Consider the following 27,116-nt stretch of genomic DNA (forward strand, 5'->3'; position numbering starts at 1 on the left):
CACATCTGCCAACCTTTATAGGGCTCATTCAACCCAGCCTCAAACTCTCCCCAGCTGGCCATGATTCTACCACTTTCACAAAGTTATTTTTGGCAAATGATTAACAATTTGTGAGGCAATCTTTAAAACTTTCTTATTTCTTTTGTTGGACCTAGTAAAACTTGAGGTGCCCGCAAGATGATATCCAAATCCAAAACATGTTGTTTTATTCTATTTTTAACAAGTTAAGCGATTATTATTCATAGAATAAGTTTTTCTTTTAACAACTTACCACAATCAATGTCTTATCAGATGCAGTTATGGCACAAATTGGATCCCTTGTGCCCTAAAATAAATCAGCATTACTCTTTAACAAATATTCATTGACTGGCTAATCTGGTACAAGGTAGTATACAATTCACTAAGAAGAATACCGTAACTATATATTTATTAACTTAACCAACATTTACTTACTGAGCACCTACTATATGCCAGACATTGAACTAAGCACTGGAGATACTCGGATAAAATCTTTGCCCTCGGGGATTACTCAGAAGTCTACTGGGAAAGACAGTGGAACCAACACCTAATGACAGTACAGTATGATCACAGTAGAGGTAAACCACAGGAGTTATAAGTGCACAGAGGGAAGAGCATAAACTTATACCAAAATGCGAAGAGAGACAAAAACTTGAGCTTAGCTGTAGAAGATGAACATTCAGCAAAAGGACCAGCGCGTGCCAGAATAAAGAAGGGGGCAAATGGCATGGCACTGCTACAACCTGGATGGATTATTTTTTTAAGCCAGTCTCAAAAGATGACATGCTATTACATGCTGTATGACTCCATTCGTAAAACATTCTCAGAGTGACAAAACTATAGAGATGGAAACAGATGAGTGATTGCCAGAGGACAAGGATGGGGGTGGAGAGTGGGTGTGAAAATGAAGAAGTAGCACGAGGCAATTCCTTTATGGTGATGAAGTTACATAAAACTACATGTAAAAACTAGTGAAAACTGAATAGGAATTGGGTCGTAGTCTAGTTCACAGCATCATTACCAATGTCAATTCCCTGATTTTGATATTACACTATAGTTATGTAAGATGTCACCATTGAGGGAAGCTGGGTAAAGAGGCTCTATGTGCTATTTTTGCAACTTCCTGTGGGCCTATGATCATGTCAAAATAAACTTTTTTTCAAAATCAAAAGAAGAAAAAAACGGATCTAGAAAAATTTGAATTAGAATAGAAATTTTTAAAAGAATTACTAGAGTAAAATGCTATTCGTTGGAAACAAATTATTTTCAGGTCTCAAAATAAAATTACAGTATTTCCACATCTATGGATATTAACATTTGCTGGCAGTAATAAAATCACTTACTTGAATGGCTTTACTATAATCAAGCACACCATCCACTGATCCAGAAGGAGTATCATCAACATGATAAATTCTGAAAAAAAAAAATTTTAATTTCAATGATAGTATAAGTAAGGTTTATACTATTTCATGATCTCTAGAACAATTAAAGGATTGGATGACACCGAAGAATACTGTTATTTAATATTACTGTCCTGATTATTTTAAAGAGTTCTTGACACAGCTCAATCTTACAAAGGCAGAAACTACCTACCATGTGTTTACTAGTTATGCAAGTGCCGTGCTCCTGAGAGCTATGCCAAAAATATATTTGGACACTGAATCATATATTTCCAGTGAATTTCGGTAGAAGCCCCGAGAGATATCTTCCCTTACTCCCCCAATGAACATCGGTCAGGAACAACTTCTAAAGCATCAAGTTTCTCTGTTGTTTCTCCATAATTTCCCTTCTAACGATATGCTTAATAAAGGTAAAACGTAAGTGCATTTGGGAAGCTCTAACTAATGGAATTCTTTTTCTGAAGTAAAGAACCCTCCCCTATGCCTACTGTGTTATGAAGATGCACCACTTCTGGTGTACCATCTCTCGGATACCTTTACTGTAACACTTATTCACACCACAGTATTGCTGCTAGTTTCCTTGTCTCTCCCACTAGATGGTGATTTTCCTAGAGGCAAAGACTACATTTCCAGTGCCTGCCACACACACACTGTCAGGCGCTCTATAATGTCTGCTGAAGAAAACATTAAAATGAATGGAGGTGAACAGAGAAGACACATCATTGAGTAGCTATGAGGCCCTGGGCAAGTTATTTAACTTCTCTGAGCCTCAATTTCTTCATCTGTAAAAGAAGGCTAGCAATTCCCCCTTTGCAGGATTTTTGAGAGGCATAAATAAAACGATGCTTGTAAAGCACACATGCACAGAGCCTGACACATAAAAGGAGTTCAAGACATTGCAGCTGTAATATAATCACAGGAAAATTAAGCCATTTTCCATCTTTAAAATATCATGAAATTTTATCATTGTTAAATTGAAGTCATATTTGTACTTTCACCAATATAATAAGGGATCAAATGTTAAATAAATTTAAAGAAATGTATTAAAAACAGAAAGGTATACTAATTTAGAGGTACCATGTTTCTGCTTTCTAATACATTTTTATTAAGTACATACAGTCAATATTTCTACTTAGTTATCACAAAATATAAGTCAAAGGTTAGAATAGGAGGTCTCTCAAGAGATCATTTGACCCAAATCCCTTTCTTAAAACAAGTAGGGTACTACAAGAAAGGCCAATCTGAGGAAAGTGGCTCAGAGCCAGATAAACTTGGCATTGTGTCCCATCTCCTTTTATCAGCTGGGAACCTCTGGCAAATAATTTACGCTGTGTGTCTCAGTTTCCTCTCTGTGAAACAGGAATAATACGAGTACTGACTAGACTTCCCAGTGTCTGGCACACAAGAAGTAGTACTCCATCGACGCTGGTTCCTATCAGCGTCACCAATGGTATTTTACAGATGACGAGACTGAAGTTCAGAGAGAACTGGCTCAAAGTCATTAAAACTAGGAAGTATACAGAAATATAAGGAAATGATGCCTTCTTTATTTAAACAGAAGCCAGAATCTCTTTAGCTGGTTCACAGAGCACAGTCACTCCATGGAGAGGCTAGACTATTCTGCCCCAACCTTGTCCTAAGATCCACCTTCTCCCCACAGACCGCAGGTCTCTTGTTACTAGCGCTAGTAACAAAGAGGCCAAAGGTTCTTCCCACTGGGTCTTTCAGAACTACAGAGAATACAAGATATAGTATTTTTCCACTTTTTTTTTTTCCTGCTTCCACATGAATTCAGGTATCCAAAATACTTTTACTGGGGTTATATCACCTACCTTAGTACACGAGTGAGTCTTAAAGGGAAGGGAAGATTGCATTAAGATCTCAAGTATGTGTGAAGGAAAATGATTTGAAAAAAGCAACCTGAGATTTCTGACATGACTTCCCGCTGCCCACCACCACCAACACAGGCCTGTGCCCTCATTAACAATCATTAGGTTAAAATTACTCAACCAAATGCTTTGCTTAAAGCCTTAGGATAACAACAAAAGGGCAGCAAACATGGAATATCACTAACAGAGACAATATAACTTACGAAACACAGTAAATGCACTGCTATACTTATTAGAAAGAATCCCTCCATCCTGGCTCCTAATTTCTCCACGTGGTAGAGTCATCTTTACCCCCAGTTATCAGAAATAGTTCCAACCCCAAAACCCCTGGAATCTAGGGCAAGAGAAAGAAGGCAAGTGACCGATTCTCCCCACCTAGAGACCTCCTCCATATCTGTGTCTAAGGACCTGCCTCTCCTGTGATGATTATGATACTAGAATCACCCCACCGTCCTGGAAAGACCTCTACCTCTAACCCATAGGAATTAAGTATTGGGTAGACAATCATATGTCAGTGCAGCATTATAACTCTAATACGGCAAGAGTAGATAAGTGAGAATAGCCATCCCTTATAAAAACATAGGTTTCCAGTCTTTAACTCTAAAGGCTTTTCTTTTGTTACACCATGCTACCTCTCTTTTATTCTGATAAATTTAAACACATAAATCTGCAAGATATTCAAATTAATGGAAAATTATTTCTAGTAATCAAAACAATTTACAGTTCTCAAGCATGACAATTTGTAAATAGCTACGTCCGGTTTAAATGTGATATGGTTGAGCTACTAAAAAATGTTCATCAAAAGATATACCTTTCTCTCCCTTCTTTTCGAGACCGGGTGATCTGATTAATTTCCAATGCTGTGAGCTTCTTTGCCACACGATACTGCCAGGTATAAAATGCTTCTTTTGAAGCTGCTATCACATGGGTTTTGGTCATTGTAACAAACAATGGTACTATTAAAAAGAACATTAAGGCAATTGGGTTACAATTAGACAGAACCACAAAATGTGCTGCAAAAGACTTCTGTGATCACTGAGTCCAGCCTCGCATCTTATAGACAATATACCCTAAAAACAGTCTGAGAACTCAGAAGAGTCAAAAGTTTGTAGGACCATACAGAAATATCAACTCAAAATGAATCAGACATAAGTATAGAACTCTTAGAAGAAAACTTATGTGTAAATCTATGGGACATTGGGTTAGGCAATGATTTCTTAAATATGACACCAAAACCACAAGCAAGAAAAGAAAAAGTAGATAAACTGGACTTCATCAAAATTAAAAACATTTGTGCTTCAAATGACACCAGCAAAAAAGTGAAAAAACAATCCACAAATGGAAGAAAATATTTGAAAATCATATACATGATAGGGAATTACATCTAGAATGTATAAAGAACTCTTGTAACTCAATAATAAAAAGACAAATAGCACAATTTAAAATTGGGCAAAGCATCTGAGCAGACATTTTTCCAATGAAGATATACAAATGGCTACTAAGCAAATGAAAAGATGCTCAACATTATTAGCCACCAGGCAAATCAAAATCACAATGAGATAACATTTCACACCTACTAGCATGGCTAGAATCAAGAAGTCAGACAATAATGAGTATTTGCAAAAAAAATGTGGAGAAATGGTAGGAATGTAAAGTGGTGCATCCACTTTGAAAAACAGCTCAGTAGTTCTTCAAAATGTTAAATATATCAATAGAATTACCACATGCCCTAGCAATTCCATTCCTAGGTATATACCCAAGAGAAATGAAAACATATGTCTACACAAAAACTCATACACAGGGGTCTCCCTGGTGGCGCAGTGGTTGGGAGTCCGCCTGCCGATTCAGGGGACACGGGTTCGTGCCCCGGACAGGGAGGATCCCACGTGCCGCAGAGCGGCTGGGCCCGTGAGCCATGGCCGCTGAGCCTGCGCGTCCGGAGCCTGTGCTCCGCAACCGGAGAGGCCACAGCAGTGAGAGGCCCGCGTACAGCAAAAACAAACAAACAAAAAAAAACAAAAACAAAAAAAACTCATACACAAATATTAATAACAGCATTCATAAGAGTCAAAAAAATAGAAACAGCCCAAATGGATAAATAAAATCCCACTCCTTCCTCCCATCCCCACTACCATTACTGCTTGGTTCAGGCCTTTATCCTTCCCTCTGATCTCATATGTGTTATATTTCCTCATTAATTTAGAAAATGAAATTCTCCAAATTTAGGAATATAGTCTCTTAAACATTTTTTTCATCTGTTCCATTTCTTAGAGAATATTTAATTAAATTCCTACTGTGTACCCTTTGATGAAGTAGTCTCATCAAATCCATCTTACAGATACAGAGGATTAAAGATGTAACATAACTTGCCCAAGGTCACAAACAAAATAAACAATATAAAATTAAACACACACATTCACAAAAAAATAGAAAAACAAAAAACTCTTTCATAAAAGATCATTTTAGTAGCTAATTTCTAAATTCACAATTAAAATGGTACAAAACATACTGCTCTATTCAAAACTACTGTACAAAGTAATCATTAATACAGTCAGAATAAAGGCACAGTGTTAATAACAGCTACCATTTATGGAGTTCTTGCCACAGTCCAAATAAAGGACATTTAGGGCAGTAAGAGACTTAGGAACTAAACAAAGAATTAGAAACTAGATTGATGGTATAGTGTTAACTGAACAGATTAAGAAGTCGAGATTCAAATGCAAGAATTTTTATATGCTAAATAAATAACTAGTATAGTTGAATCATATTAAAAAGTTTTTTTTTAATTAGAGTTGTCAAGATTTCTCTATTCAAAATGTGTACCACTACCAAACTCTAGAGGGAGTGAGAAGCCTTCCTGTAGGGAACAGCTGGTTGGAAGGCAGTCCTGAGAATGGTGGCAGAGCCCGATTCAGGGGCAGCCCTGAGTGGGACAAATGAGCAGGCCAGGCCTAGGCTTTGCTGAGCTTTTGCTGATCCCATCTGCACTAAATCATAAGACATTTGCTAAATATTCAGTAAATTCTACCACAGGTACTTTGATGCCAGTAACTATTATGCCTTTAGTGTGATGTGAAGTAAGTTCACAAACCTTAACTGCTTTCTAATAAAATAGTTTTTCCTAAGCATATAAAAGCATTTTTCTAACCAATGTTTAGCTACAATTATACTCATGTTTCCTTTTTTTTTGATACATCCTAAATAATCACAAGTTTATTATCAGCCTAATTAATTCAAAATTAAAAAGTGCTTCATAGCAAGTCAGACTTCTTGGATTTATATCACAGGCACTTGCTAACTCCGTGGCCTTAGATAAATTACTTATTCTCTCTGAACCTCTGTTTGCTTACTGTAAATTGAAGATAATAATAATATTACAAACCTTATAGAGCTACTTTAAGGATTAAGAGAGATAACAAATATCAACCATAGTACAGTGCCTGGCATAGAATAAATGCTTAATAATAATAATTTTAAATGCCAATATTGATTGAATTTTTAAAATTATATGTCATGCATTTTTATATAATTATATAGTTATGATATATAATTATATTAATATATAATTAATGTATTACATACATAACTCACACCTACCCTATAAGGCAGGCACTATTATTACCCCCTTTTAGCAGATGAAGAAACTGAAGGACGGAATGGTTAAATAACTCACTGAAGTTGCACAGCTAGAAAGCGGTAGAAGCTGGGACACAAACACAGTCAATCAGGTTCCAGAAGCTGTGCTCTTAACCACTATGGCAGACTGATTCTCACTAAGGGTTAATAACTGTTAGGTGAGGTTGCTATTATTTTTTGCTTTTTATAATAAAACGATATATAAATTCACGAGTCAATACAAAAAACAAATACAATATATATGAAACATGTTCTTTTGAATCAGCATGGCAGTAATTTTGGCAAATTCATATGGGCAGATAATCCTATCGACATAAATTATGCTAGATCATTATTTATTATCTATTCCATCCAGGTGGTTTAGTTCTTAGTTTGCTAGAACTAAGCCTCTAGGAAAAAGTTAGAAGACCAAATTTTAACAGACTGAATATTTTAGGAAAAAAATATAACCAGGAAAAAAGCAGTCCATGTCCTTCTCAACTATTCAGTATCCAGAAAGAAAAAATTTGAAATATCTAGAAAGATCATTGGGAAAAAATTGTAAAGAAAGTAATTATGCTTCCATTAATTGAAATTTGTAACACTAATAGGTAATAGTTACTAGCTAAGCAAGGATGTAAAATAATTTAGGACAATCTAGGAATTCACATATAAGTAAAACCTGCTTGTAATATTTTAATGCTGAGGCCTGAAATAAATGTCTACATCTGTAATGTTCCCCCACGTTTCTACCTACTTCTCAGCCCTTTAAAGAGCTGCTAAACTGAAATTGCACTGAACTGTTTTCATCACATCACCTCTCTCTGGCCTATATAGAAGACTTAGTGCAAATGCTACCGGCCACCATTAGAAAGCTCCTACGTGCTCCCCACAAAATGGCTGCAGCACAGGCACCTGGTACTTTTCAGGCACTTTTCACGCCTTCATTCCTCTGCAAATGCTGTTTCCTCTCCTTAAAGTGTTACCTGAAGAAATACTTATCCTTCAGAACTCAGCTCAAATGAAACCTTCTCTAAGTAGAAAAAATGTCCCTGACATCCTTATGCACCGGTATCTACTTATCTAGCACCTAGCACCAAAACCTAGCACACAGCAGGGGAGCAAATGTCCTTGTTCAATAGACTACCTATATTTTAATTATCTGTTTAGACATTCTACAGGAAAAGTCAGAGTTAATTTCTTATCCCTCCCAGTACCCAGTACAGTACCTGAAACAGTATATACTCATTGATGGTTTGCTAAATAAATAGATTTTATTTTAAATATTTTCGTACATTCAATAAACATTTGTTATGGGGCAAGCACAGCATTAGGCAGTGGGGATACAGAAATGAATAAACATGGTTAGATCTTTAAGAAGCTCAAAATCTTGGAGGGAAGGTAGATAAGAAAATCAATAATCACAGGGCAGAGTAAGTACTTTGGATAGAAGCACACCAAAGGTATACTGAGGGCTCGAAGGAAGAGGCCCCAAAAATGGTACCTAACTCTTACATGTACAGTACAACAGAGCCTCACAAACTAAACTTCTGTAATAATACATAATGTTCTTTTTAAATGTTTCTCTAGAGATTTTCAGGAAGAGCAGATGACAAATCACATTTCCTAGAACAATATCAGTTATATACTTTTTTTGCTTTAGCCTCTAGTCCTCATGAAAATTTGGCATAGAAACTTAAAAAAGGAATTTCACAGGATATGTGTGAAGCAAAAATGTTGAATTTTTGGCTGAGTTTACTGCAGACCAGTGAAAGAACTGTTTGTTAAAATTTCAGCCAGTGAGACCGCAAAAAAGTTTCAAGACTCAAAAATACAAATAATCATGCCCTCAAGCATTTGCCATTTTATGAAGGTAAAGGATTCACATCTGGCTTTATTAAAACATAGACTGCACGTGATTAAAATACTTTGAGGCTAACCCTATCATCATTATGATATTATGTTAAAACTTTTGATACTAAAAGAAAAAGCATATAATCTGAAGACTGATAGAATTCATCCCTTAGATTTAAGACTATTATATTTCTAATAAATAGAAGATATTCATGTGATAAGTATAATAATTTTAAGCTAAGGAATATTAACATTAACAAAGAACACTAACATTTATGTACATATATAAATTATAGAGAGAAACATATAAGCATACCTAACACTGAACATAAGACAAGAAGTTGAAAAGTTTCAATGTTTAAAAGTTACCAAGACCCTAAACATAGAGTTTAAAATCTTTGAGGCCAATAAGTATTCTTCACATTTGCTTGTATCACCCAAATACCTTAGCAAAATACTTAGAAGGCACACTTTAACATTTAATTGTTAAGGCTGAATGTGAAATCTAAAAACAAAAAAGACTAGTCCTCAGATTCAGAAGATAATTCAATGGGTCTTCAATTTTTGAAACCTACTATTTTTTCTAACACCATATCCAATAAACTAATATACACTTTAAAAGAAAATCATTCTTTTGGAAGTTATAGTGAAATTGGCAACAAAATATTTGGTAACAACTTTTGACAAAATACTAAGAATAAGATTTGGAATTTTTTATGGTTACTTTCATAGCCATTGGATAGAGGGAAGGGTAAATCTAAAGAAACAAATGTCTTCTGAAAACAAAAAAGTCAGAAATTTTTTTAAGTTGTCCCTATTAATAAACTAATTTCATCAGAAAAATCTGGACAATGCAAACTCACTTTAACAAGCAGCTAAAGTGTTTTTTATGGAAGAGAGGTACTTGGCAGTTTATTAATAATAAAAGTGGTTTCATGGCAGAATTCTTTCTATAATCCTCAGTGTATTACATACTAATCATTACACTGGATACCAATTCTCATACAATTATATTTCCCATTTAAAGCAATTGATGGCAGTATAGCAGTCGTGAGATTCTTGTGAATTTTAGATAGAGTGAACTTAAAAGTTATTGTATTAAGCAGGATCCTTCTGAGAGTGAAATGGGGCATTACTAATAATTTTACCATGACAACAGGCATAGACTGGTACTGAACCTGAACCTGGCAAACCAGGAAGTATGTTCATCCTTGTTTTAGAGAATACCGTTCTAATTAATAGTAATACCATTGTTACATTTTAAAATTAGTTTACAAATAAGACTTGATTAAAGAGGGAGTAAATATTAACATTTCCTTACCAAGATCAATGTATTTGGGATCCAGAGGTGTGCCAATAGAATTACAAAGAACTAGCACAAACTGTGAACAAATAAAACAGAAAGTATCAAAACTCCTGCTTATGTATTGTAAAAGAAATAATGCTTAACATACCATGCTTATCTCTTTTTCAAGTATCACTAACATGGAAAGAATTGATAAAATTAAATACAAAGAACAGCAAAGATAATCTACAGGACAAAAGTAAAGAAATATGCACTAAAATTAAACTAAGGCTGATTCCTCAATATAGTGGAACACTGGTTTTTAAGAGACCATTTAAGAAACACAAGTACACTGGCTACTTTTCATTTTTATACTTCTAAAATTCCTGGTCAGCTATAACCTCAAAACTCATTTTTGTCCTATAACCAGCTATGTAAGAGCCAACAATTTGTTACCGTTGCACCAAATGTTTCCATCTCGTTCTCCTCCTTTGAAGCAATATATAAATGACATGAGAAATTCAGAAAAATTCAGTTAATTCAGAAAAAAACATACCCCAACCCAATGAAAATAACTTAAAATGCCCAGTGGTTAACACATACACAATTATCAATGATTAATATTAGGAAAAATAATCGAACATAATGCACACTTTACATCAGATTATTCTAATGGTAATTTCAATTTTTTTGCTGTTAGTCACCTTCTCTATATCTAGTACTAAGAATAATATTTTACATAGATGTTTTCTTGATTAGAATAATAATTTCAAATAAACCAATGCTCAACGTACTATTTACACAGACTTCTTTTCTCAGTATCTCAAGTAAAACTTGTTTAATTTCATAAACGTAAACTAAATGATAAAAAAATACAGTAAAATATCATAATTTACTCTTCCACTACTTAAAACAAGCTTATTTACTGCCACAAAATATAAATGTTTTCCATAATTATTATTCACATGCTCATAGCTTAAAGAATCAAATGAGACATCTTACTAAAAACAGAAGTCCCCCAACTTCCCATTTCTTGCTCCCTAGAGTAATTACTTTCAGCTCCTGTAATGCATTCTTTTGCTATTCACCTCCACAAATGTAAGTAACATGTTTACAATGCTACTTCTTGTTCTGTTTTGTTTCAGTTCAGGACATCATGTAAGCATTACTTTCACCCCTCCTTCCCAGCCCCCCATTACACAGGAGCACACTCCCATCACTCCATCTTTCCACTACAGTCTTGTTAAATCGGAATTTAAGTTTTAAAATGTTATTATAGTTCAATTTTTAAACAATTTTATTTTTTTAAAAAATCTAGTGAATACATCATTTTGACTCTAAATGCTATTCAGTGAAGCTGAGGCAAGTATAACATGATTTGTTTTCCTTTCAAGCATGTTTTAAAGCTTTCCCTGGTGTGGATAATTGCCTTTATTTTTTTCTCTTTGCTTAGTTTTCTCTGTGTTTATTACTAACTCAAGTCCCCAGCTGTCTCCCGGTTATCTATGTGTCCCCTCAGGCGGTCAACCACATTAACTATTCTACTAATTTCATCTTGAATTTCTTTTGGAGCCACCTGGGCTGCTCTCATTTGATGACTCACTCCCTAGGCGTGTGCACAACTGCCAGCTGGTACCAGTCCACGCCACTGTTGTCAGGTTACCTGGTTTCTTCCTCTTTCTTAGTTTATTCTTCGTTTTGGTAAACCATATCCCAAAGTAACCTCCTAAGTTAAGAAAGCTCGGAAGGTAAATTTTTGGTGATCTCGTACATCTAAAAATGTCTTTATTCTACCCTCATATTTAATGAGTAGTGTGCTTAAGGTATGGAATTCAAGGTGGGAAATGATTTTCCCTCAGAATTTTGAAAGCAATTCTCCAAAGTACTGAGGTTGACAAGTCAAATGCCATTATGATACCTGATCCCATGAAATCTGTTCTGGAACCAAGTGGGAAATGAAGACTGCGGTAACATTAATCTAACTGCCCTGTTTTCAGCAAGAGTTCCACCACCCTTCCCTGTGCTTGGTGCCCTTCAGTGCAGGGACTCCGTATCCTCTCTGGAGGGTAAACCAGTCTCCCTCGTGGTTAGAAGGGCAGCTGCCCACAGGCTCAGTAGTGGGAGGGGATCTAGAAATCTGCTCCTTTATATGACCCTTTTTCTTTTTCCCAAAGTATTCTCCTGCCTGCATAATCTCTGGTACTTCCAAATCGCTTTTCTGTTCAATTCTTTCTCCTACCAGGTACCACCACCAAGTCCTGTGTTTGTGGGATTCTGTGATGTAAACTCGTTGCTTCTTTCCTTTCTCCACTGATGGCTGAGGGTTCCATTTTCTTGGGTCTGCTAAGGTAATTACCACTAATCTCCCTACTCTCTAAACTCCAAAATTATGTTGCTTTTTCCTCTCCCTTTCTGATTCCTATGGGCTTATAGCTTTTTAAAAAATACCCTTCCTGTTGTTTCAGTCAGTTTCAGGAGAGAACAGAGCCAAATGTGGCTGTTCAATGGCCACCTTAAACTAAAAATTCTATACTTTTTAATGGGATGAAATAATTTATAACACAGCCAAAGACATTGGTAGTCCTTTCTTGAAAAATTTGCATACTTCCGCAAATATTTAAATTGTTAGCAGACTTTTTTAAAGGGCATTATTTATTTATTGTATGTTATGAGACACTGTCTTTTAAAGCAATATAAGTCCACATAAAAGTACATTTCTGAATGTCAAAACTACCCAAATTGTTATAAATGGCCATTGTTACATAATTTCTTGAGCATTTGTACTAGACATCTGGTTATTCATTTCTACTTATGGAATTTTAAATTGGAAAAGAATTGTGGTGTTTTAAATATATTTCAGAGACAAAAAGCTTCAGTACAGGTCAATATAAACTGCCAATGGATTAACTAATTGGAGAAAAAAATCAGGGGACACAGAACCAATAGAGTCATATAACTTTCCAAACAGAGGTCTAGATAGACATGGCCAATAGACCCAATACTTTGCTGTACCTGTCAGTACAGAGGCCATGCTTGAGAAGACAGAGAACTATAGCCCAACTCCACCAAGTAGTTAACCCATCTAAGTTTTAAGATATCAAGGAACACCTACCTGAGGATGATTTTCATCAGCTTTTGTAGCCAAAATGCAGAAATCTCCACAAGTAGTAATAGAAATGAGACTCTTCACATACTTAACATATTTCTCGTTGTTTTTTGTATCCCAAAATATAACACAGTACTCTGGACGATCAGGTCTGGTATAAGCATAAACTACAGTGTTTGAGCAATAACCCCACTAGGAAGAAAGGAAAGGGAGGGAACAGAAGGAGGGAAGGAAGAGAGAGAGAGGAAGGAAGGAAGCAAGGAAGGAAGGAAGGGAGGGAGGGAGGAAGTAAGTTAGGAAGGAAGGAAGGAAGGAGGAGAGAGAGAGAAAGAAAGAAAGAGAAATAAAAAGCAAGCAATTAACATTGGGAAAGTCATATTATTATATTTTTATATTTTTCCTCTAGAAATACTGCAGATACGTGGTTTATCGGTGCTGACAAAACAAATTCTTTAGAAATGGAAGAGAGAAGGACTGAATATTCAGCTTAATCTCTTTTCTCACTAAAATAACAAATCTAAAAGTAATAAAGACAGTTAAAAAAAGGTACCACAAAAATAAATTTGGTTTAACTTTCCTTATTTTAGTTTGTAAGATTTAAGCTTCAGTGGTGAAAATTTCAGACTTTTCAATAGTCAATAACAGTTGCTTGGGGGACAACAGCAAGAGAGATCCCTGCCAAAGTTCAATCCTGAGTCCTGAAGCCAAAATTCAGAAATAGCGGCTTTGCCTTTTTTCTCCCATCCACATTTTTTAATATTTGTTTTTGTCAGAGTAACATATGCACATAGTTTATAGTCAAATAATTCTACATGGCTTATTTAACACAAAAACAAAATGCAGGAGCCCCCTGCCTAATTTCCTCCTTGGGGTAGCCATTTACAACTATTTTAGCTGTAACTGTTTTGGTATTGATTTCCATATCACATGTGGATTGATTACAGAACTTAGAGCTTTCCCTCTCCCAACAAATTTATACGTAATTTTGAATAAATCAATATTCAGTGTCTACATTATTAACACTGTGTTTACTCTTCTTTCTTGCGGGGGGGAGGGGCCGCGCTGTGGGGCATGTGAGATCCCAGTTCCCCGACCAGGGATCGAACCCACGCCCTGCCCCAGTGGAAGCAGAGTCCCAACCCCTGGACCACCAGGGAAGTCTCCAGTGTTTACTATTCAAAGTAATATGGTGATTACTTTCTAAAATAAACTTTTTAACTCTAAAATAATTTTAGATTTATACAAAAGTTGCAAAACTAATACAGTGTACCCTAACCCTTTACTCATTCTCCCCTGTTGTTAACATCTTACATTACCACAGTACATTTGTCACAACTAAGAAACCAACACTGATACATTACTATTAACAGAACTCCAAACTCAATCTGGGCTTCATTCGCTTTTCCCTAATGTCCTTTTTCTAACCCAGAATCCCCTTTGGAACACATTATTACATTCAGTCGTCATGTCTCCTTAGGCTCCTCTGGGCTATGATGGTTTCTCAGCCTCTCCAGGTTTTTGACGATATTGACAGTGTTGAGGAGTCCTGGTCAGGTAGTATGTAGAATGTGCCTCAATTCATGTTAGTCTGATGTTTTTCTCAGGCTTAGACTGGGGTTACCAGTTTTTAGGAAGATCACCCCACAGGTGAAGACCTCTTCTCATCACATCACATCAGGGGGTAGTGATAGCCATGTGACGTCACTGATGGTGCTAACCTCGATCGCCTGGACAAGGTGGTGTTCTCCAGGTTTCTCCACTGTAAAGTCACTTTCTTTTTTCCCCCTTTTTTTCCATACTCCACTCTTTGGAAGTAAGGCACTAAAGGCAGCCCACACTCAAGTTGGGGGAACGAGGTAGGGGACTTTGCTCCACCTGCTGGCAGGGTGGTGTCTAGTAAATTAGAATACTTCTGTAAGGAAGATTTGTTTCTTCTCCCCCATTTGTTTATTTAAATAATTTATTGATATCAGTTTGTACTCATGGACATTTGTTGTATAATTTGGGTTACAATCCAATGTTACATCATTTATTTTGTTGCTCCGATTGTTCCAGCCTTGGCCACTGTGAGCTCTTTCAGGCTGGCTCCCTTGTCCCTTTGGCGTACCCCATCCTTTTGTTTTTTGAGCACTTCCTTACTTTCTGGCACTATAAGATGCTCCAGGCTTATCTTGCATTTTTCCCTGCCCTAGTCCTAGAATCAGTCATTTCTCCAAGGTGCTTGACCTTTAAAAATTAGATATATAAGCCTTCTCACAACAAGTATCCTTAGTAGTTTACCAGCTCAGTCTCATACTTCACAGCTTGTTATGGATCAAATGTTAAATTTAAGGTAAAATATTGATTAGTCATTATGCTGCTTAGCCTCATTTTCCCCTTCTGATCCATTCTCCGCCATTCTCTGCCCTGCTCCGTGCCCTGGAGGCTGACTTCTATGAAATCCATTACCAGGACTACCTTGCCTTCTGCTTTCCAGTTGGGCTTGGCCAACAGAAGGCACCAGCAGGTGGTGAGATGGGCTGAATTATTTACTCCCCAAGGCTGTCTCTGCCCGGCCAGCTAGCAGTGGCTGTGCCCCTATGGAGTAGATCCTCTTGCGTAGCCACAGAGCTGGTGGGTTCTAGGAACAATACTTCCTTCTCTTGCCCACTGTTGCTAGTCTCTGGGTGCTTGCTTTGTCATCCCGTTCTGGTCCCCTTAACTCTGCTCATCCCTCTGTAATAAACCCTTCATCAATCTCTCTTCAATTACTCCTTTGTGCCATCTGTTTCCTGCTGAGACCCTGACACTGTTGGAGTAATTTTACTAATTAAATATAGTATTCCAGGAACATTTACCAGTTCTAAGGCCTTCACACTGAAAAAAGCCTCCTTTCAACTGGTTTATAAAACAATGTGGCTATGAATATATGCAAGAAACACACATTATACTTTCAGCTATAACAAAATTATATCATAAAAAACATTTTTTTTTACATTTGCTCTTAATACTCACCTTATAATCGGGTCGAATATTTGCAAAATATATAAAAGAATCAACAGCTAGTGCAACTTTCAGTCCACCTCCCTCCCAAGATAGTGCAGACATCTGCTTTCCAGGAACCTTCAAAGTACCCAGATGCTGAAAAAAGTAATTATATTTAACCTAAAGTATCACAATTAAATAAAATACCACCAATCACTTCACAGAGATCAAAAGTGGTACAAAAATTATTTTATGAAAGGTTGCTACGAACTTCAAATCATTTCCCTTCAATTTTTATAATGTAAAGCAAACATATGAGAGGAGAAATTCACAAACTATAGCCAAAGAATTCAGTATCAAATTTCATCAAATCTAAGATGCCAGAGATTTAAACACACATCTTTATTTTTATGTACAACTTAGGAAAGAAAAACACACTGCTAGCTAAAAATAGGACAACTTTGATTTTAAGATGCATCCCAATTTAGAGTTGTAAAGAATTGTGCTTCTTAGAATCAATGAAATATTGGAGTAATAAACTCAATCCTTGAAGTCTTTCCTCTCGTTCATGTCCCATCCCACCCCCAACAGCCAACCAGATGCCAAGCGTTTTGCTTTCACTCCTTTCTATCCTCCACTACAACTGCCTTCTTTCTTGACTGAACTATGGTGACAGCCTCCTAACTGCAATTTTTACCTTTTGTCTCTTTTCTCATTCCTGCCCTTCCAATTCAATCTCTACTCTACTGCCATGATTATCATTCTAGAAGACATATCTAATCATGTCCTACTCTGCTTTTAAAAAATGTTTAATAATTTTTAAAAATCAATAGCTCCCCACCAGTACATTCTCTAGAATAGTATACAGTGACTTTCCCCACTTGCCCAAAACTCTGTGGTTCAACACCTTACGAGTTAGCTGTAATTACTGTGTTCTCCTCATGAGGGAATTACTGTGACTCCATTCCTTTGGCCCATATAATATCTCTTCTGCCTGAAATCCTTCTTTCCTTTTCCCCAAGACTCCCTCATCCTACTACTCCTTGTCCTGCAGGAGTACTCCTATTCATCCGTCAAGAAACAACTTAAATATTACTTCCTGCCTTCTTCCCTTCCCCTACGGTTCCAGAGAATTTAGACAATGAGCTACTTGAGAGCACTAACTTTATCATATTCACATTTATTACCCTATCCCTTAATAGATTCCTTGGTAAACAAGTACTCAAAAGAATATCAAGTAAATAAATGTATCATGCCTTCAAGTGAATTTCTTCATATACTAACAGTATATTTAATGGCTAAATTAGCAAATGAATAAATGAATACAAAGACTTTTTTAATGTGGACAAAGAAAGAAAACATTTTTAATCTATGTTTATTTGACAAAACAGTATAATCCCAAGAATTTTAATAAATTATACTGGTATCCCTCGTTCTTAAGCAGATATGCTCTAAAATCAAATTTAATATATTAAACTCCACTTTGCCAGGGAAACCAATGGGGAAAAAAAAGTTGTAACTTAGGAGGGTCCACTCTATCTGTCCTGCTGCCTGTACGAAACCAGAAGGAAAAAGCAGGGTCTCACAACATCACTCTTGGTACTGACAATCCATACTAGGAGGAGAACGAGGCTATCTTCTAACTCTGAGAAACACGCCAGGTGGTGGCAGCAGCGGGGAAAGAACACTGTAGACATGTCCCCAGAGTTAACTCCTTTGATTTTTACAACAGTGTCATGAGATGTTACCTTTATTTCAGGAAATACGTTAACCGAGTCTCAGAGGTTAAATAACTTCTCTAAGTGAAACCACACTGTAGAAACGGAATTCAAAGCCAAAGCCAGGTCAACCAGACTACAAACCCCATGCTCTGTCATCCCCTCCCATGGCTAAGCCCACACTGAGAAAACTAGAAGACCCCAGCCATCAGAACCAAAAGTAAATTCTTCCCTGAGGTTTTCCTTAAGTTTCAATCTTTAGTTAATTTCTTCCCAAGTTCTTTCTAATAACATAGATCCAAAAATAAATACCCCATATATTCACTCATTCAAAAAATACTATGACTAAATACCTCGAGGGCCTATGCTAGATACCTTTAATTACAACTATACCAAAACCACTTACAGTTTTCAATTTAACACATAACAGTTGATTTGCAAGATAAAGCAAACAGGCCTTTGAATGCATGTTTTTATACTTGGAGAAGACTGAACTAACAAAAATAAGCTGATAAGATAATATAATGATAAATAAGCCAATGGCAACAAACAAAAATAACGAATAAAGAACACGAATTTAAAAGAAAGCTATAAACATTGAGATAACTAGAATTCAGGTTTTTAATTATTTAGGAATCTTGAGAACTATACTTTTGTTTTTTCTTAGCTTTTACATCTACCAGAAATATTATTAGTTGACAAAGTACAGAGACTACATACTCTCCAGAGCACATTCTGCTGGGTAACTTTCAGCATCAGCTGACATCATTACTTACCCTAACAGAATTTATTAAAATATATTCAAAAGTATTAACATAGTGAAACTGGTATAGGTTTTTGTGTAGCCAAAAATAAATATTATTGAAGTCTAAGGTGAATTTATAAAAACAACAGGATATTCAAAAGAGACTGAATATAGTCTAAAGTAAGAAAATAAAATAGGTAAAAATTATTAAGCTTAGTTACTAATAAGTTCTCATTTTCTAAATTTCTAAAATGCACAACATGTTAATTCTCCTATTTTATATTTTCCACTGCTGCTTCAAGAAAATTCTCTTCAAAAATTAAATTTATTAATAATACTATTGAGAAGGATACCATGTTATTTATGAAAAAATGTTTATATTTTAATGTAGCATCACCTAAGATTAATTATAAAGAGATTTTCTTAAAATAATCTATTATTCCACAACAAATTGAAACAACTAGAAGTTTGGGAAAAGGATAGACAGCACATTTAATTTATCATATTAAAACCCCCCCAGATTAATCTGAAACAGCTAAATTACACTAAAAACAACTCAAAAATCAGCTGTAAAGAGATGCATATTCAGATCACAGAGAAAATACTCTCAGTAACTACTCCCTAATGATTTCTTATATGAAACATCTGGTTTTCTAAATGTAAAGATTATAAAATAAATTCCACGATAAAATGAAGGCTTATAATATAAGGATATTATTCAAAGACATACACCTGATAGTTCATCATTTTCACTTAAAATGTCCATTTTTAAAAATGTGACAAGTTTATACCCCCTTCCTCCATCCTTCTTTCCCCTACCTTATTCACTGCATATTTAAATGGAACGAAAGAAAGACAAAACCTTTAATACATTTACCTCACCAAATGGAGTGTAAAACTGCACAGTGTTTACATCTTTGTCCTGGGTGATGGCCTTCTGGGAGCCTGCCACAGCTAACACGCTGCCAGTGTGGTTCCACTGGATACCTACTACATACATGCCACTATCAATTAAAACAGGATCTAGTCAACAAAAAAAAAGTAACTGTGGTAAAATATTTAGTCTAGAGAACTTTATAAGCTTAAGAATAATTTTTAAATATTTTTTTAATTCTCCACATTAAAAAAAGAAAAGTTACATACTTTGGTCATTCTCATGTCTCATTATTTGGCATCTGCCATTGTCAAAACAAATCGCAAGGCAGGGGCAGTGTGGCTCCACATAGCCTTCTGTGCCATGGTACCAGTGAATTCCAGCGATACTGACTGCTCCAGTGACATTCACCAAACAATTCAGTTTCATTTTCATCTAAATAAAATCAGTTAGTTAGTATTGTATATTTTAAAACAGGGATTAGTATGAATAGAGTATTATGGAAAGACACTGAAAATGGGATTTAAAAATCTGGTTTTGAATACAAGCTCCATCACTTACTGCTTTACCCAACCATGGACAAATCACTTCACCTGAGTTTCAGTTTTCCCCATTTGTAAAATGAGGATTTCAAAAAAGCTCATAGAGTTTTTATGAGACTCAAATGATCAAAGGTATACAAAATTACTCTGAAAATAGCAAAGTGCATGTAAAAGTTGGTTACTATCACTTCCACCAACGAGTGGGTTCATGTGACGTCTTAACCCTCACTAAAAATAAAACTGGCCCATAAGTAAGATCAGAGATCTATCATAGCTAGATCTCACAAAGCTAGAGTTTTTCTTGAGATTCTGCTACCTAAGCCTATTCTATTTTGCCTTCTTTCCAGGACGTGATTTTTGTCCCTTACTGTTTAAATCTTCCATCCTTTTTATAATCTAGTACCTTGCTACAAAAATATCTTTGGTATCTCACGTCACCTTTGGCTTCAGGTATTTGAACACACAAAGATCAAACTGCACATCATCCTACCCATCATCCCTCAGCTTCAATACACTGAAGCCTTGTATTGAAAAGCCTTGTCCTTCCCAGCTACCAGGAAATCAGAACTAAGAGCATTAATTTACCTTGAAGCAACCCAGAAGGTTTTTTTTAAATAAAATGAATTTTTAGACAACTGGAAAAAAAACCCTGAATTGAAGACTTTCTTGATTACGCAAACTATCATAATAAATGAATGTGTATACATATATGAATGATATGTAAAATAATCATACAAAGTTGTGTAAATAAAAGTAAGGAATATATGTACTTACTATAAAATTCCCTTGATTATCATAAATGTGTATTTCTCCATTTGCCATTCCAAAAAGTAAGATTTTACTATCTGCGGACCATGCTACATGACATAACTGTATACCCTTCAGGTCTTTTCCCCAAATGCGATTCCCTAAAACAAACATAAAACATAATTATTTCCTTAAAAGTTCAGGGTCATGATTCTCTAACAACTGTTCTAGAAATCTCTGTTTCCCTAAAGAGCTCTCACATTCTTCACAGTATTCATGCATTTGTTCAATTTATTCAGTCATTAAACATTTACTGAGCACCTACTATGTGCCAAACACACACTAAGCATTTGAAATAGCAGCTGTTTCCAACTTTCTCCCTTCTCTTCTAAATTCTCACTCAGGACCTCACTCCCAAATAGCAGATGAATTCATCTTTTACTTTGGAAAGAAAATTAAAGCTTTCAGAAAAGAAATCCCCCATTCCCACTTTCTAACATTCAGAACATAACTGATCCCACACTTATCCTTTCTGCTTTGCCCCCTAATACAAAGGAAGAGGTATGTCCCCAACCAGACACCAATCTAAAGCTAATCCCTCTACCTATTCTCTGATCTAATCCCTTCAGAGCTTTGTAAAGATCTCCCTCTACTGATTATTCACATTTTCTCTCTCTCTCTGTATTTTTTTGGTTTTGGTTTTGGTTTTTTTTGGCCCCTCAGCGCGGCTTGTAGGATTTTAGTTCCCCGACCAGGGATTGAATCCAGGCCTGGCAGTGAAAGCACCCGGTCCTAACCACTGGACCGCCAGGGAATTCCCCTTCTCTTTCTCTTTAAACTCCTCTCCAGGCCCTTTCTTATAAGCATTTAAACATACTCAGATCTATTCCTCTTCAAAACTACCACCTCAGATAAAAACAAACAAACAAAAACCTCTTCCTTCAACCTTAAGTTCCCTTCTAACTACCGCCCTATTTCTACCATTCCTTTCCCAGCCAAACTTCTTGAAAGAGTTATCCACACTGTAATCTTTGCTCCCTCACCTCGCACTCAACCCTCAACCCAACACAGTCTGGCTTCTGCCCCATAACTCCACTGTGGGGAAAGTAAAACTGCCCTCGTGGAGATCACTGATGGCCTCTTGATAAATCCAACGGATGCTTTTTTCTTTCCTTTTTTTTTAAGTACTTAAATTATTCTATTTCATGTTTTTACTTTTTTATTGGAGTCTAATTGCTTTACAATGTTGTGTTAGTTTCTGCTGTAGAACAAAGTAAATCAGCTATATGTGTACATATATCCCCTCTCTCTTGAGCCTCCCTCCCACCCCCCTCCTTGTCTTTTTGTTTTGACCACCTCTTCCTTCCTTCTTGGTTTCTATGACATCTCCAAGACTTCTACTTTTCAGTAGCCTTTATGGAATTCTCTTCTCCTATCCATCCATTAAATGTGCTAGTTCTCACTCTACAGATGGCCCCTGGGTTTTTCATCTATTCCAATGGTTTAAATTACCATCCCTATGCTGGTGATTCCCAAAATTATGCCTTCAATCCAGATATTTCTAAGCTGCAGGCGTATATATCTAACTGTGGTCTAGACATATGTACTTGGATGTCCTATGGGATGAAAAACTCAACATGTTGAAAACTGAAATCTCCCCTCAAAACCAGTCTTTTCCCACATCCCTTATTTCAATGATAGGTACCACCATCCATCCAGTGGCAAAGCTAAGAACCTGGATATCACTCTAGACACTTCCATCCTCTCATCCCCAACCCAATCAATAACAAGGTCCTATCTGTTCTACTATCTAAGTATCTCTAGAATATGTCTACTTACTTTCATCTTCTTTGTCATCACCCTGGTTCAGGTTACCATCCACTACGATCTATCACCTGAATTACCATAGTAATTTCCTAACTGGTACACCTGCCCCCATCTTTCTTCCCTTTCTCCTTTCTTCATATTGCAAACATAGAGATGTTCCTAAAGAACAAATCTGACCACATTGCTCCCACTCTTAAAACCTTTCATTGGACAAAAAACAAAACAAAACAAAAACAAAATCTTTCATTGGCTTCCCAATGCTCTTAGAGTTAAGTCCAAACTCCTTGTATAACTTATAATCTGCATGATCTGCCTTCTGCTAATCTTTCTAATTTCATCACATACAGCTCTTCTTCCTTTAGCATTATACCATACTGATTCTCAAAATTGTTTCAATATCCCAAAACATGGCTAAGTTCAACTCCTCTGGACCTCGTCAAATGCTATCTCTTAGGCCTAGGACATTCTACACGCCAACCTTCTTTGTGGCTAATGCCTCAGCACAGATATCATTTCCTTTAGGATGCCTTCCCTGGTCCCTCTATGTCTAGGTTACATAATTCTTCTACATGTTGCTGTCTTTTCCCTGTCTTAGTACCTATCACAACGCATTGTAATTGCTTGGTTACTTATCCATCTCTCCTGATCTAGATCTGGAATATTTTTTTTTGTTGTATCTAGTGCCTAAAACTACAGCTGTCACTTTGCAGACTCTCAGAAACAGAATTTTTTCATACCCAAAAAAATTTTTTAATAAATTACTTCTTTAATAGAGAGAACTTCACACTAAAACAAAGGTACAGACTCTCAGAAGGCCCAGTGTTATCTACGAACTAGAATTTTAAAGACATAGGTTTGAAGGCTACAAAACACAACAAACAATGACATGCTCAGTTCTATTAAAAAAAGACTAGATCATTTCATTTCACAATAAAAATACTGAATCATTATGTTGTACACCTGAAACTAATGTTATATGTCAATTTTATCTCAACTTTTAAAAAGTGATAGATCTCTATATACTTTTTTTTTTTTTTTTTTGCTGTACACGAACCTCTCACTGTTGTGGCCTCTCCCGTTGTGGAGCACAGGCTCTGGACGTGCAGGCTCAGTGGCCATGGCTCACGGGCCCAGCCGGTCCGTGGCATGTGGGATCTTCCCAGACCGGGACACGAAGCCGTGTCCCGAACCCGTGTCCCCTGCATCGGCAGGCGGACTCTCAACCACTGCGCCACAAGGGAAGCCCTCTATATACTTTTTGAAACTAAAATCTACATATTTACAATACAGTCTAACAAGTGTAAAGATAAATCATATAATTAGGTAGACATATTTAAAATAACTCTGAGAAATTAATTCATTTTTTTCCAGTCCTACTGTAGAAAAAAATTTTTTAACAGATTTTTTACTTGAATATACTTAAAAATAAGTAATTCTTAAATGTCATCAAATTGTACAGTAACTATTTTCTCATTGATGTTTATTTTTCTGTCAGAATGCTAACATATGATAATTAATTTAAACCTCTAAAGATTAAAAATGTCAGCTAAATCTTGATCTTAGCTCTGGGTGCAAAAATGCATTACCATCCACTGAACCAACTATCACAGCCCCATCCTCGTATACAATGCAGATCTTCTGTCCATCAGCATTCCAGCTCATGCTTCGAACCACTGATTTATTTCTATTGTTGATCATCTCCTCATACCAAGAGCCTGTTTTCACAAAGAAAAACAAATGACAAGTCAAAACTTTCACATCTAATAAATGGTACTTCAGAGTTGAAACATTCCATAAAATACACTGTGGGATAAATAACTGCAAAGCTTTCTACAACCTGAGACATTAAACTATGAAATCTTCAAATCCAACAGAACAAGATGAAAAAATAACTTAGGCCTTGACTAATAATTGCTTCAAAGATTATCACAGAAAACACAATAAATGCCCATCTTTTTTTTCCTCTCTCTCTTTCTTGCTTTCTTTTTTTCTTCCATTTTTTCTGTCAATTAAAAAACAAAACTTCATTTGCTTCTGAAGGCCGAAACAATTGATTTTTCTCAAAGTCTGACTTTTCCCACTTGAGTACACCTCAGATAATAACCAAGGAAAGAACAAAATAACCACAATTACTTCATAAGTATGCACAAACTCTCCAATGATTAATTATAGGCATATTCAATATAAGCATATTATGTAAAAGCTCTAAGACTGCTTGAAAAAAATTTTCAACAGTTCATATCACATTAGTGATATCACATCACTAATGCTGAGTGACAAAAACGTTCTTGTACATGGGGTTGGAGTGAGATGTGACTTGTCTCAAGGTGTAACCAAATGTGAGGCAAATCACAGGGCTATTCTGTTTTCTTTTTGTTTTTTAAAAAGCTTTACTACATTCTGGTACAGGGAATTCTGGCCTGAAGCCAAGCAAGTAATCATGTAACATGGAATAACTAGTCAGAGCAGGGTATTATCCATCAAGACTGAGGCTCAGAGAAGACCTACTTTGGCAAAAGACAAAGTTTAATCTCCTATATTTTCACATTCTACTCACTACACACATATACACAGACATAAACTTTAAAAATAAATAAATGAGTTTGTGTACTACAGCATGTTTTAATTAAGAATTTTTAAAAGGTATACACCGTAAATGTTTTTTTTGTTTGTTTTTTTTTTTTACCGTAAATGTTTTTAAAACAAAACACATAAACTAAGGTACACTGTTCTTTTAAAGATGATGGCTACAGGCCCCAAGAAAACATGTTTTATGAGTTATTTTTCTGGTAATGGTGATGCACCTAAATTAATCCCTCTCTTATTCTCTCTTGTGGGCAAAAGACACAAATTGTGAGCCAGTAGTCAGAGCTGAGATAAAATCTATATCCAAGAAGGAAAAGGAAGTTAACTGACTCATTAAAGGAAATTAATTATTGCCTTTGACATCTTCATAAATGTGTTTTTATCTGCTGAACTAACTCCAGCCACTGACCACAGAGAAACTAATCTTACTGGAAACCTGAAAAAAAGAGCTATCTCAAGGAGAAACGATTCTGCCAGGAGCCTAAGTTCAGTTTGAAGATAACCAACAGTCACATAATTCACTTTCTTAACGCAAGGTCACAGTTCAAAAGAAGTAAGGTTAAAGGGAGAAGTAGGAAGCCATAAACCCAGAAATATCACCCCTGTGAACTCCTACTGCCAGTTAAAAAGGGTCTATTTCAAAGATGTTATTTCCCCATTCAAATACTGTAATCCAGACTCCAATTCGGGAAAGATTAAATCAGCTCTCCTAAGATACCTTTATATAACATCCAAACAATGATAAGACCATTTTGATCACTGGTAGTCAACTTCTGATATTGTTCATTCCATGTTACAACTTGAACAGAACCTAAAAAATTATAAGACAGTTTAGAAACTAAAAAAGAGCTACAATTAATTTCAAATTTATATTTTTATAATAAACACTAAGAGCATGTTAAAATCAATACTGCTCCTGGGCAAAAAACAGCAATTAAGAGTCTTTAATATTACTCAGAAATGTTCATAGGATGCAGTCACTATTATCACTCATTTCTACAATAGTGCATAATACTAATTTTCATGTTTATTCCTATTTCGTGCCAGCTACGGTACCAATTACCATCAGCTGCAAGAGCTGATGACCGAAACAAACCTAAGTAAGATTTACCCAATTTGCCTGACTCCCCAAGATTATTATGCCCAAAGGACATCATACTAAGTACTTGTTTTTTGGGGGAGGCGGTATTTGTTTGTCATTAATATGTCCCCTAATCTCTCCCCCTGCACCACACCTTGTTTTCCATTCTAGTAGTAACACACTCTTGAGCAGCTCTTAAACCTCTGGGTTATAGGTACAAATGGTTTTATTTTAGTTTTTTTAATCCTTAAATACTTTATTGTATATTTCCTAAGAACAAGGACATTCTCTTTCAAAACTATTTTACAAATTAGAAATTTTAACACTGATACAATATTATCTCCAACCCACAGTCCACATTTAAGTTTTATCAATTGTCCAAATAATGTCCTTTATAGATACTTGTTTTTCTCATTTCAAGATCCAGTCTAGGATCATCTAGTACATTCAGTTGTCAGGTCTCTTTAGTCTACTTTTATCTGGGACTATAAAACAGACTCTAAAAAAGGATTATATCCTATCCATAGACAGATAACAGTATTTTTAATATTTAAAATTACAGCTACTTTTTTTCATAACTATTGAAGACGTTACTTAATCATGTGAAAGTTGTTGAATGATTCTAGGCTGTGTTAATTATGGCTAAATAAAAATGATTACTTTAAATATTACCATCATTTAAAATGATGACATTTTTGCATTAAGTAGATGGCTTCTAAATACCTAAAGATAATACTATTCAAATATGATTTAAAAATGTACATGACTCACCACTATGACCTTCAAGAGTCTGATTCATAGAAAGGTTACTAGGGGCTGCAAGACCCCTCAATTTTGCATCATCTAGAACAAAAACAAAAACAAA

General features: G+C 35.8%; 1 protein-coding gene across 6 annotated transcripts in view; it reads right to left on the reverse strand.

The window, feature by feature from the left end:
• The window catches only part of WDR35 (WD repeat domain 35), a 63,545-nt gene that overhangs the window by 28,168 nt on the left and 8,261 nt on the right, over nt 1-27,116 (reverse strand). For 3 of the 6 annotated variants that reach the window (XM_032653192.1, XM_032653194.1, XM_032653196.1), the window contains 12 exons: nt 27,023-27,094; nt 25,889-25,981; nt 24,171-24,299; nt 20,785-20,918; nt 19,738-19,903; nt 19,472-19,617; nt 16,162-16,287; nt 13,174-13,359; nt 10,098-10,158; nt 4,119-4,263; nt 1,362-1,431; nt 272-325 (listed from right to left, as the gene is read on the reverse strand). In XM_032653192.1, the coding sequence (XP_032509083.1) occupies nt 272-325; nt 1,362-1,431; nt 4,119-4,263; nt 10,098-10,158; nt 13,174-13,359; nt 16,162-16,287; nt 19,472-19,617; nt 19,738-19,903; nt 20,785-20,918; nt 24,171-24,299; nt 25,889-25,981; nt 27,023-27,094 (1,382 nt within the window). Of the gene's footprint in view, nt 1-271; nt 326-1,361; nt 1,432-4,118; nt 4,264-10,097; nt 10,159-10,517; nt 10,551-13,173; nt 13,360-16,161; nt 16,288-19,471; nt 19,618-19,737; nt 19,904-20,784; nt 20,919-24,170; nt 24,300-25,888; nt 25,982-27,022; nt 27,095-27,116 lie in introns of all 6 variants that reach the window. The other 3 variants (XM_032653197.1, XM_032653195.1, XM_032653193.1) reach the window with 3 other exon arrangements.

Source organism: Phocoena sinus, chromosome 13 (genome assembly GCF_008692025.1).
Source record: "Phocoena sinus isolate mPhoSin1 chromosome 13, mPhoSin1.pri, whole genome shotgun sequence".
Taxonomy (NCBI): Eukaryota; Metazoa; Chordata; class Mammalia; order Artiodactyla; family Phocoenidae; genus Phocoena; species Phocoena sinus.